Genomic DNA, 20,515 nt, shown 5'->3' on the forward strand with positions numbered 1-20,515 from the left:
GGGGAGTTCTGGAAGCGAGGAGAATCCTTCACAGCGCCCAGCCCAGTGTCCTCAACTCGGGAAGTCCGGGAAAGCCCAGCACCGGGACGGCTGGCGAGCGCACAGTGGGTCCCCTCCGGCACGTGCCAGGACCACCCTGACCCCAGGAAATAACCGGCGGGAGGTGCCCCTGTGACGTACAGACTTGGGGGAGGGGGGCGCTAGTCCGGTATAATGACTGAGCCTAGCAAGGCGTGGCTTCGCCTAGCGAACTGGGAGCGAAAGGGTTACAGGACTGACGCAAACTCGGGCCAGGAAATGAGGGTTAATGATAAAAACCTTATTTCAGTAATGATTAACCTACCGATTCTCCCCATCCCGGATCTCTTAGGGAACCTGTGTGTGGTACCCTATGCAAGGTGACCCATTGTTTGAGTCCCTTGAGGGTTCTTTTTGGGGGAGTGGTGAATATTTTGTCTTGGGGTTAACTTAATTAAGTGGATGGTTAAAATGGCAGAGCTCAAATGAGGTTTGGGGGGAAGAGTGTTCGGAAAACCAAGCGTTTAAGCGCGCGTGTGTGTGTAGCATGTTGTATTGTAACAAGGTATGTGTTTCTGTGTGCGTGTGTGTTTTGAGCCCCAGTGACCTGTATTCCTTACTGTCCCATCCTTGGCACACTACACAGCCTACAGCTCAGAAAGACGTTTAATCGGTGATGACAAGAGTTCTAACCGCCCATTCATCTGCATCTGAGGAATTTGCCCCTCTGTTTCACCTTCTAGCAGTAATACTTTGGAGGAGTTTGTGTGTGCTCTTGCATTAGTGACTGTTAGCTCAGCAGGTGAAACTAGATGTAAAGAAGCTGTTGCTAGGCTTGTATGGCAGATAGAAGCTTCTGCTTTTGTTGAATTAAAATAAACCTAACTACCAAATTTAGGGTATTAAGTCTACCCCCCCTTCCCCCCCAATCATGCCTCTTCTCTCCCCAACCCTGTAGAGTCCACTGGGAGTGAGTGGTCCATCCAGTTCTGGGAGGCTGAGATCTTTCCAACATCCTTCCAGGAAGGAAACAAACACCCAGAACCTCTGAAGATGCCTCCAGAGGTCCTGAGAAAGAGAATTTAGGGGCGGGTTTGCCTCACTGGCCAGGAGATAAGGATAACTAAAGAAGGTGGCAGAGTTTTAATTAGTTGTCCTTGAAGGTGGTGAAAAGTTTAGGTAATTACCCAGGAAAAAGGGCGATGAAGGATAGGATGGAAATAAGGTACCTGGTTTATATTGATGGTCCTCAAAATAAATCCTTTGGTATATTTTAAAAGTTGAATTTAACCCTTATCTAGAAATGGAATTTTTGTGTTTATCGAGTCCTGCCCATCTCACATATCTTTCAAACAAAGGACAAATGTTTTTGTGATAGGCCCAATATGATTTTTCTGGGCCTTTAAATGGTCTAATTGGCCTGGGCTAGGGAAATTCCTGCATCTGCTTTAGTCTCTAATTTCAAGTGCTTGCAGGAGTTCTGCTCTCATCAGTTCAAAATGGCAACCACGTGAAAACTTCAATATAGTCCCTGAAGCTAATCCCCCAAGGCATTTAAAAAATGTGTTGTGTATCTTTCTGATTATTAACGTAATACAGGCTTTTTATTTAAAAAATTTAAATGCAGAGAAGAATGAGAATATATGCCACCCATGTTACCACTCCAAGATAGCTACTTTTGACCTATGGGTGTATAACTTACCCATCTTTTTCTTTGTGTATGTATTCTTAAATCACTTTCAGATGCTCATTTCCCACAGTTCTTTTTAGGGGAGGACGAGCAGCCTGTACCCGTTTTGAGTTCTGATAAGATAGGAGCTGCTTAGAGAACTCCCTGTGTAATGAGCTCCCCGACCTATCCCCCACACCCCGGCCAACATTCCACCTCATTGCTGTTCCCTGGACAAACTGTACTTTTTCTTGTTCCCATGCCCTTCTCTTTGCTGGCACTGCCCTATCCTCCCCTCCTTCACTCTTCTTATCTGAGTGGCTCTAAACTCTTTGTGGTGGGTTTCCAATAAGGATATTTTGATCACCCCTTAGTAAGCATATATTTATTTGTTAAGCTGCATGCATACTTCATTTAGTGTGTGTAATCTAAAACATAAACTGAAACACATTGCAAATAGAAGTAAATTCTGTTTTCTTCCTGCACCCCAATGGATTGTATTGTGCACTGTGCTTTGGAAACCAGTGGTCTATTTCCTCCTCCTTCAAGCTTCAGCTCAAGGGTCCCCTCCTCCCTGAAACCTTCATGTATCTTCTTGTCCATGATCTCACGGTAGTGAGTGCAGATTCATCGAGTGACATCAATCCATCTAGTGGCTTACAATCATCCACTAGATGGTAAGCACTTGTGGAAGGCAGGGGTCATCTCTAGCCCGGCATCTAGTAGAGTAGTTGGCACACTAGGTATATTTGTTGAATATATGAATAAACCAAAATGATTATAATACACATTTCAGAGTGGTGGGAGTATAAAGGAGTTTGCTATGTTTTGAAGGAAGGTAGAATCTAACCAGCAGGAGAATAAGGAAAGTGCAGCCCAGGAAAGAGAATAATATATACAGGATCCTAGGGGTGTAAAGGATAGAGAGGATAGAGGTAAGTGGGTGTGTGCTGAGAAGTTAAGCTGGAAAAGTGTGAAAGGCCTTGAGTGGCCTGCTGCAAGGTTTGGGTTCATTCAAAAATGACTGTGACTCATAGAGCAAGAGGGACACGATCAGATCTGTGGCTTTGGAAGGGTCGCTTTAGTGCTGGGGGAGGTGTGGTACAGGGGCTGATAGGTTGGAGGTGGTAGGCTTAGTCTCGGTGAGAGATTCTGAGGCCCTGAATGCAGGATCAAGTCCACGGGTCAGGAGCTGTTAGGAGGTGGTCCTAGGAGAGGAGGTGACTGGCTCCCTGAGAGAATGGAGTTGGAGATAAACAAGATTTCTAACTTCATTAAGGGCCAGAGGAGGAGCAGGGAAAATAGTGACTTTGATTTGGGACCTGTTCAGTTTGGGGTCCTCACGGGAGTCCCAGAAGGGCCTTCCCGCTACCATCCAACTTTTCAACTCTCCCCTTCTCTCTCAATTCTGCCTGTGACCACTCTTCAGGGATGCGGTGGTATGAAGATTTTGAAAGGACAGATGGCCAGGAGCACCCTGACTGAATTGTCTGGGCCGGTTCTGGTTATTTGCCGTATTTCCCAACCTTCATGTCAAGGCACTCCTGGAAAATGATAATACGTATATGGCACTGTCATGAACACAGATCTGCTGGGGGCCAGAGGTAACCAGCCAAGGGATTTTATAAATTCCTGTTGTGCTTATGGTCTGCCTGCCTGCAATATAGTGCTCTATGCTACTGCCTGACTTTGCTGCTTTTTTTTTTCTTTGTGTGTGCTTGTCCTCTTTGCCCAGCAAGATTATATCATGCCTTGCATGGACTGGTATTATATCATATGCTTTTATATTTGCCTCAGCATCTGAGCACACGGTCCAAGGCACAAAGTAGGCGTTCATCGAATACTTGGTGACCAGTAACTATCAGGCTTGTTAAAACAAGCAACAACAACAAACAAACAAAAAAAAAAGAAAACTAAAAAGAAAAAAGACAATAAAAAATAAAAACAACCAAAAATGCTCCTTCAAATGCTGTCCCCCCCAATGCTTTTCTCTTATTAATAAAAGAATATAACAAAAGTATTCCTTTCTTTCAGAAAGCATAAAGGATGTTATTGGCAGAAAGATAAAGATTGCATTGAAGAAGAAAGTAAAGTTGGAAGTGAAGGGAGACAAAGTTGAAAACAAAGTGCTGGTAAGTATTAACGTTTTTCTTAAAAACAAAGTTGGGAAGTAAAAATGTTTTTCCCCTCTATTGTTTTGATTGCCTAGTTTTCATGCAGCACTGGTTCTGTGTTTTATATTTTGTTCGAAAGTTCTGATGCCCATTTTGTCCTAGGTTAGTTGGAATATTTGTCCACTGAAAGTTAAAAGTAGGGTTAATTTAAATTTTAGAGACTGAAGTTTTTAAAAATTGTCTGTCTTAATGTTGTAAAAAGTCACCCACATCTAGGTCATCTCCTAGAGACCGTTTTCAAGTTATTCAAAGTTGGATGTTAAAGGGGGCTTGCTTATTATCTTTGTTGTGTCTGATTATCTGATGTTATTTGTGAGGACTTGAGATGAAATTTTTAAACTCCTCCTATGTCAGTATAATTATTAAATTTTCTCAAATGTTATATCGGCAGCCATCTCTGGGTGATGGTCTGAGAAGGCGAAGAAAACATTTGTCTTTTTAAATTGGTTTTGGTGTTTGGGAGGGAAATGCCGGCTCCTCCCTCTAGCTTGTGAGAAGAGTTGCTGGGGGGCTGAGGGACTGGCCCTTGTTGAGCACAGGATTGCTAGGGAGTTGTCAGTGCCTGAGTTGTACCTTTAGAGAGGTGAAAAGCCTTTTGTGGTGTTTTAGTGGTTTCTGTGTTGAAACTGTGGCAAACCTTAATTTAAGCTTAGGTAAATATACCTTGTTTGTGTTTTTGTTGGAGAAAATATTCGGTTTCATCTTTTTACCATTAGAAAATTTTAAACATATGCAAAAGTAGAGAACAGTGTATTGAACTTTATATACCTTTCATCCAGCTTCAACAGTTTTCAGCATTTTGACAATATTGTTTTATCTCATCACCGTTTCCCCCGCCTCACACTTCTGGAGTATTTTAAAATAAATCCCAAGCATATGTCATTAAAAGAGAATATTTTTAATATTCTGTTTCTTCAGTTGAAGTTGCCACAGAGTTTGAAGTATCTTTCTGATACCATCTGTCTTGAGAATCTTTTAAAGTATCTGACTGCCTTCCCCTGTGGATGGAAGATTGTGCTATTGATGGATGACTTCTATCTCTCTGTGTACAAATCAGGATGGCAGAGAAATTGAAGTGGAAAAACGTGATTGAGTGACTTTTGCCCTGCAATGAAATGTGTTCACACAGACTGCAGCATTAAGGTTACCAATAGCAGAAATGATGGGTGTCATCATTCTGCTTTATTTAGTTTTAATAAAGAGTAAATTTCCTTAAAGTATGTTTTACTTATTGTTGTTCAGCCACAGGATAGAGGTATGTTTTGGCAGTGGTAGTGCAGAGAAGAAATTTTGTTTCTGCCATTTGTTGTTTTATACGTTTACAGTAAATCTTCACAAGACGGATTCACCTTTATACAATTTAAATATCAAGTAGGTTTCCTGCAACAGTCTAACATGGTATGTGGTGTTATTTGGTATGGACACTATTCATCAAAGTAGTATTCATAAACCCATGCCATGAGTAAAATTGGCAAAGTTAAAACTGCAAAGACAAATTTACATGTCCAGTGTCATAAAGTTGGCACCATTAAAGAATAGTTAGGATTGGTACTTACTGTTAAGATGTTGTCGGGGGGTGGGGGGGTGGGGCTCTTAACGTCAGCTGGAGTTGATTAAGGTTGTAACCAAATTACAAATGTATTTGAATTTAAGCATTTATCTCCCCAAATCTGGAATCTGAGCAGTTTCTAGTGGCTTGGGGTAAACTTGTCTTGCCTGTTCCTTACTTGCAGGGGCAGGAATTGTTAATAGAAATATTCAAGGTTTGACAAGCTTCAGGTTTGAGCAGGATGGTCTACGAATTAACCTTTTTAAGTCTTTGATTTTCGAGTTTCTGAATTCAGAGAAATTCATTTACTTAAATTAAAACATTGGGAATTTCCTTATAATTTGCATTTCTGACTTTCTTTTGGCTGTCAGTTCAGTAAAATAGGGTATACCTGAATTGGCTTAAATCAGTATTTCTGTTCTGATTTTTATTTCTTGTTCCTTTTCCCTAAGTGCCCCGCCCCCACCCCCCCTGCCCCGCGTGCTCTTAGTATCCTTCCTTATAAAGCTGGGAGTGTGTTATATAGGACTTGGTTCCTTCTTTTCACACTTTGAGACTTTATGCTATTTCTAGCTTATCTTTTGTAGAGGGTTTATCTTCATCTTCCTTCTCGTGGTCCTAAGAGCTGATGTTCATTCAGCGGGCTCTGTTGGACACTTGATTATGCATTGCCGTATTCGCTCCAGCAGCAGCCCTCTGAGGTAGGCACTATTTACATCTGTATTTGGGGGAACTGAGATTTGGAGAGGCTAAAGGAACTTGTTTCAGGTCATCCAACTAATGAATGACAGAGCCGGGAGTTGAATGAACCCAGATCTGTCTCACTCAGAGCCTGTCCACTTCCCCATTATGCTCAAAATAGAAAGAAAATATCCTTTGGCTTGTTCAGTGGTTGCAAACTTTCAGGAAGATTTGGACTTTAGAAGGATTAGTGCTCCCTTGTGTGGATTTGACTGATTGATGGATAACATTGTACATTGCTTGGTTCTACCCTTGTTGAGACTCTCCCATGTGCCAGATGTACAAGATGGACGTAGATTCTGACTTCATGGGATTCAGAGCTCAGAGTCGAGTTGGGAGGTAAACATCTCTAGAGGCAGAGCTGTGAGGTGTGCTGTGAGCAAGATGATTGGGGGCACATGGGAGGAACCCCTGACTCAGGCCTGAGGGTCAGGGAAGACTTCCAGAAAGAAGGCAAAGGTAAACGGACACCCAATGGATGAATAAGAGTTACTAAGGGAAGAGAGCAGAGACATGTTATAGACAAAGGAAACAGAATATGCCTGGAAGCCAGAGAGAGCTTAGCACGTTAAAGGCAAATACTAAGTACAGCTGGAGCAAGGGGTACGGGTGGAGAATGGCTGGGCTTAAAGCTGATTCTTTTTCTTGCAATTGGGATCAGGTGAAAGTTGGGACGGGTTCAACAGGTCTCTTCCCACCACCTGTTTCTCATGACCATCACATGAACTTTATCCTCCCCTCTTTTAGGGAGGCAGTAGGACTCAGCGGTTAAGGCCTTGGACCTTGAGTCATGCCCAGTTCACACTGCAGCCTAGCCACTTGATAACGTTGTTCAGCCTCAATTCCTTTCTCTAATGAAACAGACCTTCTATTTGTACATGGTTTCTTTGTAGATTAACTGGGATGTATCTTAACACTGCTTAGCACAGTGCCTAGTACATGATGAACACCCAACAGATGATAAAGCAGAAGGAACCGAAGGGTTGTGCATTCTGTTTTTTCCGTGGCACAGAAAATGCCTGTTCTTTCCATGCCCAGGTATTCACTGCCTTTATTGAGGGATTGAGCTTAGTTCACTCTAAGGCCAATAATTACTTATAGTTTATGGTACCTTTTAAGCTGGATGGAGTGTAACTGATGAGATCCCAAATTCCTAAGGTATGTGCTGGTCTAGTGAAATCAGAAATCGATGTTCGGGGGGAAACCAAGTTTGACAGTCAAGTGGTAAACAAAGATAAACCAGCGTCTTCACTGCATGGCTTTGATTCAGAGCCTTTAGTACACCTTTGTGCGTAGTAGATTTCTCAGAATGAGCGGAAGTATACTGTCTTTCTCAAACTTATACGGCCAGAGACCCTACTGACCATAGTTTGGGAAACTGGGATGGAACAGGTCCAAGCTGGTGCCTTTGGGAACAGTGAAAGGGAACATGGAACAGACTAGAACAGGCTCTCTGTCATTGGAGTGTCCTCCTGGCGGACAGTTCTTTGGCCTGTACGTTTTGGGGACTTTTTTTTTTGGCCGTGCTGCTCGGCATGTGGGATCTTAGTTCCCCAACTAGGGATCGAACCCGTGCCCCCTGCAGTGGGAGCACGGAGTCTTAACCACCGGACCACCAGGGAAGTCCCCGGCCTGTACCTTTTATCTAAGTTGTGGGCAGGTCTGCCGCAAGCCACACACTGGCACCATGTCATCCTTTGCTGTACGGCCTTTCTCTGTTGTCTTTAGGGGATGTCATCAGGAAGAGATTGTGTTCCCTAGACTCTCAGTCCTTCCTCCCATTTGCCACTTGAATCTCCACCCAAGTTTTGTAGTACCTGGACTTTTTTTTTCTTTTTTTTTTTTTTGGCGGTACGCTGGCCTCTCACTGTTGTGGCCTCTCCCGTTGCGGAGCACAGGCTCCGGACGCGCAGGCTCAGCGGCCATGGCTTACGGGCCCAGCCGCTCCGCGGCATGTGAGATCTTCCCAGACCAGGGCACGAACCTGTGTACCCTGCATCGGCAGGCAGACTCAACCACTGCGCCACCAGGGAAGCCCGTTTATAGATTTTGGTGTGAAAATAAATCTCCATTTCTCCCTTTGAAATGCCAAAGAGTATAATTGTGGGTTTGTATAGGAATTGCCTTTTTTTTTAGAAGCCGTCATTTTCCATTTTCCAGAATGGCTGAATCATTGTGTAGTCCTACCAGCAATGCATGTGTGATCCAGGCAATTTGGTATTGCCTGGCCTTTTTTTTTTTTTTTGAGGACTAATGGTTGAAAGAAAAATGTTGTCAGGGGAAAGCAAGGTCCTCCACCCACGCTTCTGCTGTTGCTTGTCTGCGGGAGAGGAATGTGTCTCTCTCTCCAGAACAGTGCCTCTGAATTGTGTAGATCTGTTCCTGGTCTCAGCTTTGTTTTTTCTGTTTCACTTTGGAATTTGGGTTCAATCATCTTTGCCAACCCTTTGTTCTTCCACATCCCTCTTAAAAGGGGGCAGAAGCAGGACTCTCTTATTAGACTGAGCATGTCGAGGAATGGCATGTTAATGTAACCATGTCAGTTTGTTCACCGGTTCCCTTGAAAACACTTGATCCATCCTTCATTTATTTTCTTTTGAAAAGTTAACCTGAATCTCTTTAATGTATTTTCTCTTGTTTGGCTATTTATTTATAACTTTTGAGCACCTGGATTCGGCTTGATTGGAATAACTAAGTTAACTTTAAGACGAGGAAAAGTAAAAGAACGTTATTTGGGGTAACATGTATCCTTAAAATATTTTGGTGGCAGTGGTGTCTTTCATTAAAATATAAACTCTACTCCTACCTGTTTATTTTTAAAAAATGCATTAAAAAGGGAATATCTCTCACCTAAAAGTTTTGTAAGCATCTGGCCCACATGATCAGGAATTAGTTTAAACCTCAGTCTCTGATACGGAAAGCGTTGTTCTTTTACACGAGGCCATGCTCTTTTTTTGTGGCTAGTCTGTTTAATATTTTCCTAATTCCCCTGTCTCTAATACCTAACTTGATTCAGCAGCACGACCCACGGCACAGTCACTTCTCAGACAAATATTCACTCTGGAAATTACATTTTGCAGCTACTTTCAGGTGACATCAACCGTAGCCGATGGTTTCTAGACTTTTTTTAAAAAAAATCAGTTGTACCCTTTTAAAACACATAATTTTCCATGGGACCAATAAAATAGTGCTATTTTAGGAGTGTAAGTGTGTTTTGCAAATTTATAGTTAAAATCCAAAATATGAGTATAAACCCAATCAGTGATGTGTGTGAGGCTGTTTTGATGAACATAACTTAGAAATAGAGGGGAGATTGGATTTGGTTTTGGCTCCTTAGTATAGAGAGACTCCCTATTTACCCTTTAAGTAGTACAAATGTCACAGTTTTTAAAATAGCTACTTTTGCAACCTCGGGATGCTTTCCAAGGAAATAGAGATGTCAGGAGACACTTTATCCTGAGTTCTGCACAAAAGTGGGGTATCCTGACAGCAAAGCTTACCTCATTGTTATCTCCAGTAAGTTAAATTTGGTGTAACATCAAATCATGTGTTTGTGTTTTGTCCCAGCAGTTAGAATAGAAGTAAGAATGAAATCCACATCAGATGTTTGTAGATTGCAGTGGCTTCTGAAGAATGCTATTGGAAAATCGTTGTTCTAGGCCTCCGGGTTTACTTCCCTCTGCAGGAGGCTTGTACCAGTTGTTGGGTAATTTGAACAGTTCTCTTTGTGGAACTGTAGGAGCCTCAACTTTTAAGGATCACTTACAATTCAGTGCATAGGTAATTTTCAAAGCGCCTGGGTGAAGTTACATGACGAGAAAATTGAGCTTTAGAAAACAGCAACAACATTGAAACAATCTTCAGGAGTAGGTATCAGAGAGCACACATTGTTGCCAAGGGTCCTGGCAAAAGTTCTGGGAAACTCAAAATAAAATAATCCGTATTTGAGTACTTCAGAATTTTCCCCAACTCAGAACTGGAGTCAGCTCCCGCTGACCTCTGGGTAGGGGTTGGAGGCAGGCTATGGCTCTGGGCACATGTTTCCAGGAGACAGTTCTGGCCAACTTGAACTTGTTACCTGAGCTGCATTTACATTCTACTTTCTCATCTGCCCCAGTTTCTTCTGTAGTTGGGTTAGGTGAGTCAAATGACCTTGGGCAAGAAGCTATTGAACATACACCAGCCTTGGTGTAACTTTTCATTGTTCTTAAAAAGATAGTCCTTTCCAGCCTCTGGGATTTAGGCACCCTGGGAAGGGGGCATTTTGGACAAGGAGGACCCGGGAAATCTAACTAGAATATGCCATGAATTGGAAGAACTCATTTTTCATAGTCGTAAAATAGGTACAGAGAAAACAAAACAGAAAGGCTTTGGTGAAAGGTTACTGTAACACCTTTATGTTTCATTTCATTAGAAACGCTGTTAATATCTTTTGTTAAAGTAGATTGAAAATGCAACTAAAATCTGATGAAGGATAGAACTCTCCCCCTTTCTAAAAAGCTTGTTGTCTTTGAACAGAATACAGGATTTGGATTGGTATATATGGGGCCTATTGTTTCTAAATCTTCCTGTGCCCTAATTCTCTCTCTCTCTCTCTGTCTCTCTCTGTCTCTCTGTCTCTGTCTATCTGTCTCTCTCTCTCTCTATCACTTTCCCCAACTCTTTGAGAAAAGAGGGGTACAATAAAGGGAGGAAGGAAGGATGCTTGGGGGTGGGGTGTGTGTGGGTGTGTGTGTGTTTACATAAAAGTCTGTTCACTTTCACCCACTGGGTCCTTTCCTTCATCTTGGTTGTTTGGGAGAGAATTTTTCTTTTTTGAAAACATTATCTCTCGATGAACCTTTGCCAGCAGGTATCTTTGTCTCTTTAGACACACTGGGTGCACAGCAAGTCTTCTTAGAAGTAGAAGCAGGGCTGTACAAATGCCCTGAACTGTGCTTAGAGCATCTCCAGCCTGTGGCAAGGGTTTGGGATGAATGTGCTGAGTTCCCACTGAGGAGGCAGGTGTGTCCATTCCTGCTGATCCCTGGGCTTTGGGGTCTCAGGAGACATTTACGGGCATCGACTGGGATGAGTAGGCGTGTCCTCCAGACAGGATCTGGTGTGGACAGATTGGCTTAAGCTGACTCTGGGGAAGTTTCTTCAGCCCTGGCCCCCCTTGATTGCTGCCCAGAAGATCTTGAGGCTGGAGGACTCTTGGTAGCCATCTAACCATGCACTCTAGCCTATGAGAAGTTGCTTCTGTAGCATCCCTGATAGCTGAGTATCCACTTTCTGCTTCAGTGTTTCTGGTGATGGGAAAAGCAAGAATCCCAGAAAGCCCTTTCTTAGTTCAGGCTGGAACCTGCTTCTCAGTAACTTCTCTGAATTCACTGTAATGTAGGCTACTGGAACATCATAGGACAATTTTGCTCCCTCCTACATGAGTGCGGGTCAGGTATTTGAGGACAGTTATGTTTTTCCTTGGTCTTTTAGTCCTCAGGCGAAATATGCTCACTTCCTACAAATCTTAATCCTTGGAGGACATTGCTTTCAGACTTTTCACTGTTCTGATCGCCTTGCTTTGGACCCATCCTACTTTACCAGTGAGCCTTTTAAGCTGTAGGTGTTTTGGGATTACAAATGTTTGGCAAACACTGTTAAAAACTGAATTAAACAGACTTTCTCAGAGTCTTTAATGGGCTTTTGTGGATTGTGCCACTTGAAGGGGGGAATGCAGTGTGTGGCATCACAGAATCTGTTCTCCAGACTCTGTAGGAAACATGGATGTGGGTGCAGTCGGCCAAGTGAAGAGTACCAGCTGCACGTTGCTCTGGCCAAGTAAAAGTTTTCTTCTTAAAAAAAAAAAAAAAAGTTTTCTTCTTGTTTTTAAAATTTTGAAAGTATCTATGCTATTTGCATTACTAAAAAGTTATAAAATATAAGATAGTAAAACTGAAGCATCATCTAGTCCTATCAATTTGGATGTAATCATTGGAAAAAATTTTTCTATGCTAACATACATAAACTATATGATGTTTTTAAAATGGAATCCTGAATCCTATCTTGTAACCTACTTTTAAATTTTACTTTTTGAGGTCAAAGCTTTCCATGACAATTATATATATATTATATAAAATACGTATAATATATAATACATATATATAATATATATATTATATATATATTATATATATAATGTTTTGAATTTCTGCCTGGCACTCTATTAGCCCACTTGAGAAGCATACCATAATTTATCTAACACTTATAATGAGATAGTTAGGTTCCTTCCAGTATTTTGCCTTATAAGTGACACATCCTCACTTTTATTTTTCTTGGATAAATTCCTGGCAGTGGAATTGCTGCCTGACAGACTTTTTAAAGGATGTATTTTTCACCTGATTGTTATTCAGGACGTCTCAATAGAGAATAATTCCCCCACCTCATTAATTTTATTGTCTTTAGAAAGGTCTCCTTAGCAGAATGGCTGGTTCTCTTTTTTCAGGTCCTTATATTTCTTAGGCAAGGACTCCTTGGACACTAGCTCCCAAGGCAAACTTTGTCCTTGCAGTTTAGGGCCCTTTTAAGTCTGCCTGGGTGGATGCGACATTGTCTTCTACTGGAGTATATTTGCAGGCAAGGAGTCCTGTGGCTCTGGTGTTTGCCGGTGGGTTCTGGAGTCCCGGGTCTTGCTCGGCCCTGGCTCCTGCTGAATCAGCCACAGCTTTTTCGTGGCTGCTCCCCAGCTCGATGTGAGACTGCATTATACAATTTAGATCTTTGGTCTTTGCTCTGGTCTCAAGACTTTCTTACCTTGGGTCCTTGAGGCTCTGGTAAATGGTAGTTGAGCAGATGTGCAACTGATAAGGCCCATGGCACTTTCATTGGATGAAGTGTAGCTAAGAAGAACCCTAAGCCAGTGTGCATGTACAGCTCGTCTGGTGTCTGAGAAGATATTTTAGTATCATAAGGAAAGGAGACATTGCTTTTTCTCTCAGGCAGTTCTGAAGGCAATTGACTTCACCTGTGTAGCTAACATCCATCTCTTAAGTGGCATGGTCCTTCCCCACCCCACCTACACCTGCAGAGTAGTTCTTGCTTCTCTTCCCACTACCTCACCCTTTCCCTGTCTTCCCACCCCTGAGGGGGTGTGTCCAGGTCACGAGGACCCTTGGGCTCTCCTCCCACGAGCAGCTCCTCCTGCAGCCCCGTCTTCCTTGGTGAGTCCCTCGAGTGTTCAGCCTGCATTTCTCTCCTTTCAGTGCTGCCCTTGGGTTCCCTGTTGCCTGTGGTTATCTTTCTTTCCAAGACTGGCAGGTGGGATGAGGTTCGTCAGAAAACAAGCACGTAGGACCCCTTCCATTTTCAGAGTTACATTCTCAGTCCCAGTGTGGAACAGACAAGGGAAAAAATAGAACCAGAAGTAGGGAAGTTACTGAGATTTCCGAAGTCTTGCAAAGTCTCTTTTAAGACAGTTTCTCTGCAGTTTGATTCCTGACTCCCAGGCCTGAGGAGCCCAGCAACACTCTCCTGGTGAACCTGAGCTAAAATATGGCTGGTGAAGTCCAGCTGGTTGGTTAGGTGTTACCAGTGGGCATTTTCGGTTTCCTGAATTCATCTGTCTGAAATCGGTTGTCACTGGCAGCCAAAAGAAGATTGGATCATCCCTCCTAGGCATGAGAATGAAACCGAGACCTGGAAAGAAGTACTTGTGGTTCTTGGACAGATCATTTTGGCACTTGGAACATTTCAGCACTTTTTCCTTTAAGTCTCCAGGAGCCGGTTTCTATTTTCGCCTGCATCCTTGGGGTAGCAAAAATGTTGCAGTCTGGGGAAACTTTTTGTACAACTTAGTTCACTGAATCAGGGGCACTGCCTGTGCTGATGGAAATCAGAACCAGCCTGCAGGGAAAGGCTTAGTTCATTGGGCACTCGGCTTGTGCGGCTGTCTCCATCGCAATCTCCTGGGTGTCGTATTCCTTATCAGAACTTTTACCCCCTCAAAATTTATCATTGGTGAGTTACCTGTGAAGTTCGGTTTCCGTTTCAACAGTTCTCTCTAGAAAACAAACTTCTGAAGCTCCAGTAGCCCTTAACCCTCCATCAGTTTACAGTCCTCTAAGTGGTCTCTGCAAGAAATATGGTAGGTCTCTCTGTCAATATTCCTCTTTCTCCACAAGGCCTGGATGCAAGAAGTCGGTCCAATCCTTCCTGTCCAGTGTTGCTTCTTAACAGAGCAACTGGAGCAAAGGAGAGGCTGTTAGCACTTTGTCACTTAGAGTTTCTTAAGCATCCTCCCGTTTGAGAGTTCTCACTGCAGAGACTTAATGAAGCGTCTGTCTTTACATCAGATACGCGCAGGTTGTCCGTGGAACTGAACAAGTGTTGTCAGCAATGCTGTGTGTGCAGGAAGCCTTCACACTCGGGTCCTTTTTGGCAGGCTCTGTGTTCTCTGGGAATAAACAGTTTCTCTACCCATCGGAGTAGGGCTCCATACTTTCATATTCTGGAGAGTCATGCTTGTGGTATAGTTAGCCTGAAATTCAGGGATGGCTTTTTTTTTTTCTTTTTAAATATCTTTGCAGACATTTTATACTTCCCACTCTCTTAGAGGCTTCCTCTGTGTTATGGGATCAGTGTGCCTGGGTTAGAATCCTAAAACTACTAACTATGGGCAAGTTATGTAACCTCTCGGTGCCTCACTTTTTTCATCCATAGAATGGGTATAATAATAGAACCTACCTTTAGATTTGTTTTGAAAATTAAATGAGACATTCCATATAAAATATTTTAAATAGTGTCTGGCATAGAGTAAGTCCTCAAGTCTTAGTTATGGTTACTGTTGTGAGGGGTGTTGCAGTGAACTGTGCTGAATGCTCTGATATGAGAATCTGGTTATGTGTCCATAGTCATAGATTACTTGGATATATATTATCTGAATAGCCCCAAAGAAGTACTTCTTTTCTTTAAAAATAAATTTATTTATTTATTTTTGTCTGTGTTGGGTCCTCATTGCTGGGCGCGGGCTTTCCGTAGTTGCGGGGAGCGGGGAGCTACTCTTCATTGCGGTATGCGGGTTTCTCGTTGCGGTGGTTTCTCTTGTCGCGGAGCACGGGCTCTAGGCGCACGGGCTTCAGTAGTTGCGGCACACAGGCTCAGTAGTTGTGGCTTGCGCTCTAGAGCGTAGGCTCAGTAGTTGTGGCGCACACAGGCTTAGTTGCTCTGTGGCATGTGGGATCTTTCCAGACCAGGGCTCGAACCCGTGTTCCCTGCATTGGCAGGTGGATTCTTAACCTCTTAACCACTGCACCATCAGGTAAGTCCCCAGAGAAGCACTTCTACTTTGCATCTTTTCCTGGCTCTGTGCAAGATACCTGTTTTGATGTTTTCTCTGGTCAGAGCTCTTGAATCCAGTATCGGCTGTCTCCACAAATGGGTTTAGGATCTTTTTTTCACTCTGCTGGTCTTAAAGAGGGTACGTGGATTTTGGAAAAAATCTTTCTTTAAGAAAGGGTTTAGGTATGTACATTGTTGAGATATATGTCTCTGAAGACAGGACTGTGCATTTTCTGTGGGTACATTTATGCCTCCTTTTCCCTGCAGATCCCGATGTATTCAGAAATATACTCGAGTTCCGCTTTCACTTTCAAGTCAGATCTCAAAAAAGCCAAAAATCAGTAGTTGGCCCCGTTCATCCTCGTGGGGCTCCCACGGGCCCTGCCACCTGTTCGTGGTACCTCACTCCGATTGCTTCCTCTTGGGTTTCAGTTATGATGGCTCTTGTTTGATGCCAGGGGATTTATTTGCGTTCATGGGCTCGTGTAGCTCTGCTTTTCCACCATTGAGGACTCCTGGCCATGCTGGATTCTCACTTTCTAAATAAGTGTTAGAGCAGCATTTCTTAGCCGCAGCACTGCTATTGATTTTGCACCCAATAATTCTTTGGTGTCAGGGGCTACCTGTGCGTTACTGTGTGTTTTACTAGCATCCCTGCCTCTACTCACTGGACGCCAGCAGCAGCCCTCCCTTCTCCCGGTTCTGACAAATACAAATGTTTCCAGACGTTGTCAGATGTTCGCTGGGTGGCAGAATTGACCCCAGTTGAGAACCACTGGTTTAGATCAGCGGGTCCCCAAATGTCAGAGAACAAATGCATACCTTGTCATACTTAGCTTATAAAGTTATATCGAAGGCTGAAAATGTATGTTCTGTAATATAGCTTTGGTTAATTTAATTAAAAATCCATAGGCACTTTAAAATACTTATTTTTGAAGTACTTAGATCCCTATATCTGTATGTAACAAAAATAACAGATGGCAGCAAATAGAAGTTTGTCTTGTTTTAAGATACCTGGTCTTAAAACCATTGATTTGGCCAGTGGTTCTCAATGTGCGGTCCTGAGAACAGCAACTTTAGCATCACCTGGGAACCTGTTAGAAATGCAAATTCAGGGCTTCCCTGGTGGCGCAGTGGTTGAGAGTCCACCTGCCGATGCAGGGGACACAGGTTCGTGCCCCGGTCCGGGAAGATCCCACATGCCGCGGAGCGGCTGGGCCCGTGAGCCATGGCTGCTGGGTCTGCGCGTCCGGAGCCTGTGCTCCGCAACGGGAGAGGCCACAACAGTGAGAGGCCCGCGTAACGCAAAAAAAACCCAAAAAACAAAAAAGAAATGCAAATTCATAGGCATCACATCCAGAGCTACTGAATCAGAGACTCTGGGAGTAGGGCCTGCAATCCGTTTTAACAAGCCCTTCAGGTGATTCTGATGCACACTGAAATTTGAGTAACACTGAGTTAGAGTCTTAAGTAAGCTCCAACTAGATGCCTGTAGAATAAGCCTTATTGAGAAATAGTCGTAACCCGCCACATACAGAACTTTGAAATCTGCTTAGGGGAGTGTCTTTTACTAGGCAGGTCATGCCAGATGTCTGCTGGTCATACTGGTCCCCTCTGAGAGTCTGTGACATCCACAACTTCCTTTTGGGGGTTTCCTTTCCTCAGCATCTCTGAACTAGGGGTGGTTATGACCGCCAAGATAAGCCTCTGTAGGCCAACCAACAGCCTATACTTCCCAGCTGTGCCCCACAGGGCTGATCTGTATGAGACAGAGATTCTTCCTCTTGGGAGTCTGAGACATGGAGAGCGATGCGGAAGAAAGTAGAAGGCACGAGGCAGTAAAAGCCCCGATACAAGCAGAAGCCACAGAGCGTGAAGAGGCTGTTAACAAGCCAGCTGTAGTAAGAACAGTGGGAAGAGGGGGACAGAGCCCTGGATGGCTGCTTTTGGAGGATGATTCCAAAAGTTGAGTGAATCAAACTATTGACCGTATCTTGGAAGAGTAGTTTTCAGTTTTCTAGGAGGCCCAACTGGGCCGATAGGGATTCCAGTCTTGCTTCCTTCTCTAGGTATCCTCATGGTAGACCATCATTCACCGAGTTGGCTTTAGTGTATGTCTATTCCTTGCCACCTGAATGGGCCCAACAAATCCATACTTAGATTGGAAGACCAGGTGGTCTCTGCAGACTGGCTTCATGGCACGCTGCTTCCTTAAAGCAGAGCCTCTCAGGCTGTCTGTGCCTCAGAAACACCTGGGTAGCCCCGCCTCTTTATTTAAAAACACTCTCAGAGGCCACTGAAGTTAACATTACAGGAAAGAATGGGCAATGGACGCTGTTCGTTTCAGCATGTTGTATTGACTTGCCCCAAAGAAACCTGCGTAGAGCACATTTCAGGAAACCTCAAGCCGGGCTTCACTTCCTTAGAGCAGACCAAAGAGGCCAGCTCACCGTAGTCATTCCAAAGATCTATTGCTTTGACTCCAATAACATTTTCTCCTAGTATTTCCTGTGAAGGCATCTCAGTACCATCTCTTTTGAGGGATGTGCTAAGAGTTAGACCCTTAGAACAAACAAACAAACAAAAAACCAGTGGAAACAGCGGCAGTAAAATGTTGAAATTAACCTTGTGTATCGTTTTCTAAAAATTCAGTGGGCCTACAGAAATTTCTTTCCGGTATGAACTATTGACATCAGCCCTATATAGTTCATTAGTACTTCCCTCATCCATGCAGTCATCCCTCCCTCCCTCTCTTTTCCATTAAAACCTGGGAAAGAATATGAGTACCTTCATGTAGCAAATCTATTGGATTCCTTCACACGAATCCCTCTGGAGAGGAGTGAGTGGAGATACAGAATATTTTACATTGGAAAGTTGGCTGAGTTCATTAGGGTAATAGAGTCTGGGAATGTGGGCCAGTGGTTATTTTCAAGTCCTGCTTAAAAGATTTGGGGCCCGACCAACAACATAATCAGATTTCTCCTATTCTCAAATTAGTATCCTTGAGGAGACTGTCCACTACTCCAGAGCCTAGGGCTATTTCCTTATTGTACTTGTGTACCAAGCCCTCTACCCCTAGTGGTGAACTTTTCATGGTAGACACAGAATAGTTGGCTAGTAAAGGACCCAGGCCTGGAGTACAAATTTCAAGCCCAAACTGGTTTTCCCAGGGACCTGGTTAAGTCTCTTTACTCAGCAGCCTTATCTGACGTAGTGCATCTTTAATTTAGCCCTGTGCGGGATGCAGGGACCAATAACAGTGAAGCAGTAGGTGGGGGAGAATGTCCAGCTGCAGACCCTTGGACTGGACTCTACTTAGGTCAGAATGATGAGTGCAGTCCACAAAGCCATGAAGTGCTCCCTGACTAGTTCACTTGAGCTCAGCTTCCCATTACGGCCAGTTCCTAACCCAGGAGATTATGGAATGCTTCAAAAGAAAGGTGGTCACGTCTCCCTGTTGCGGTACTGTGCAGTGTTTGTGCCCCTGTCTCAGGAATGTGAACCTTTGTGCAAATGAGTCACTTCTCGTTTCCCTTCCTGCATATCATGTCAGAGAGAGTGATTTATTTCCTGTTTGTGAAGGCTTGGTTTCATCAATTACATGGGAGAGAAATTGGATGTCCTTTCAACTTTTTGCTGGTTACTGGGTCCTCCTTTGCCTGGAAAGATAGTCTTTCCATCATGAGAGTTATGCCGATTCAATGAAAGGATTTCTTTTCTTAGGCTTTCAGAGACGACACTTCATTGCTTTTGTGTGATAAAATTATAATGTGTGATTTTATTATTTTTAAACACGTAGAACTGACATCTGAAAGTTCACCTACAGTTGTTGGAAAAGCCAAGAAAGCATCTCATTTCCTATTGGTTCCACTAGCAACCCATTTTAACATATAAACCTTGTGTAGCTCCAAGCCTGTGTTTCCTAAATTGGAGAACAGATCCTGCTCCCAAGATATGAATAAGATGTGCTGGCAGCAAAGTGCTGCTGCCCAAGGACTTGGACCGTGTGTTTCCCAAACCTAAACAGGTTTCTCCTTTCTCTATTCTCAGAACCTTTAGCGTTCTTACTAATATACATTGTACATGTCATAAAGCACCGATTAACATCTCATAGGGCAGCAGGGTTCCAAGGAACTCAGAGAAAGGCTGACAACTTACTTATTTCAGTGTTTTATCTTTTACACAAAGGACCTATGTATTAGAATTCGCACATCCCTTTGGACTGTTGTCGTGATCTGCTTCTGATGCTTTACAAATGAGCCGATGCGGGAAAAAATATGTCAAGAAGACACACTCGTCCATCCTAATTTTAGGAAGATTATTGAAATGTTTCATTTATCAAATAATTACTTCATGCCATCTGTGAGTAAAGGAACTCTGGAAGGAAGAAGGCAGTGCCTTGGGAATTGATTGAGTTAAAGTCAAAGAAGAAACCTTTTTTTCAGGAATCTCTTCCATTGGGTCTGATCTGAGGAAGAGAAGTTGGGTTGGATGTCAGTCTTCTTATTATAAATGTTTAGGGTAATTTCAGAATACTCTGCTTTAAGACAAGTTTTGAGAAATGGGGCGGGGAAAGTTTCCTTACCTATACGCATCTCACAGATTGTGTGCAGTTTATATTATGAGTTGCCTTCTCGCGGTGCTGAGCGGCCCTCACATATGGGAGGGGCCGTCACAGAGGAGAGGGTGTGGATTTATTGTCTATAGTCCCCAGCTGGGAGCAATGGATAAAAACTACCAGGGCCTGAGGATTGTCTGGAAACTCAAAATCTCCCCAACAGCCAGAGCCGTCCTGTAATAGAATTTGCTGATTTGTGTGGAGGGGGGAAGCTTGAGTTCCCTGGAACTGGACAAGTTCAAATGTGGATTGCTGGACCTCATAACTGGGATGTCCTAAAGGACATTCAAGTAGGAAAATGCATCCTTTGATCTAAGATTCCAGGATTCAGAGTTTTCACTCCTCATGTGTCAAATAATTTTTGTTAGTTAGGGCTTATTAACTATTGCAAGTATACTGTTAAAAACTGAAAACTTCTATTAGTGAGGCTA

General features: G+C 43.3%; 2 protein-coding genes across 3 annotated transcripts in view; one reads left to right on the forward strand and one right to left on the reverse strand.

The window, feature by feature from the left end:
• Positions 1 to 20,515, reverse strand: part of LOC309827982 (cytidine monophosphate-N-acetylneuraminic acid hydroxylase) — a 259,964-nt gene that overhangs the window by 157,418 nt on the left and 82,031 nt on the right. The window lies entirely within an intron of this gene.
• Positions 1 to 20,515, forward strand: part of CARMIL1 (capping protein regulator and myosin 1 linker 1) — a gene marked incomplete at its 5' end in the record, with an annotated part of 315,787 nt that overhangs the window by 518 nt on the left and 294,754 nt on the right. Inside the window, one exon of the mRNA XM_082664795.1 lies at positions 3,722 to 3,819. Coding sequence (XP_082520921.1) covers positions 3,722 to 3,819 — 98 coding nt within the window. The remainder of the gene's footprint in view (positions 1 to 3,721; positions 3,820 to 20,515) is intronic.

Source organism: Grampus griseus (genome assembly GCF_964374135.1).
Source record: "Grampus griseus genome assembly, chromosome: 10".
Classification (NCBI taxonomy): domain Eukaryota; kingdom Metazoa; phylum Chordata; class Mammalia; order Artiodactyla; family Delphinidae; genus Grampus; species Grampus griseus.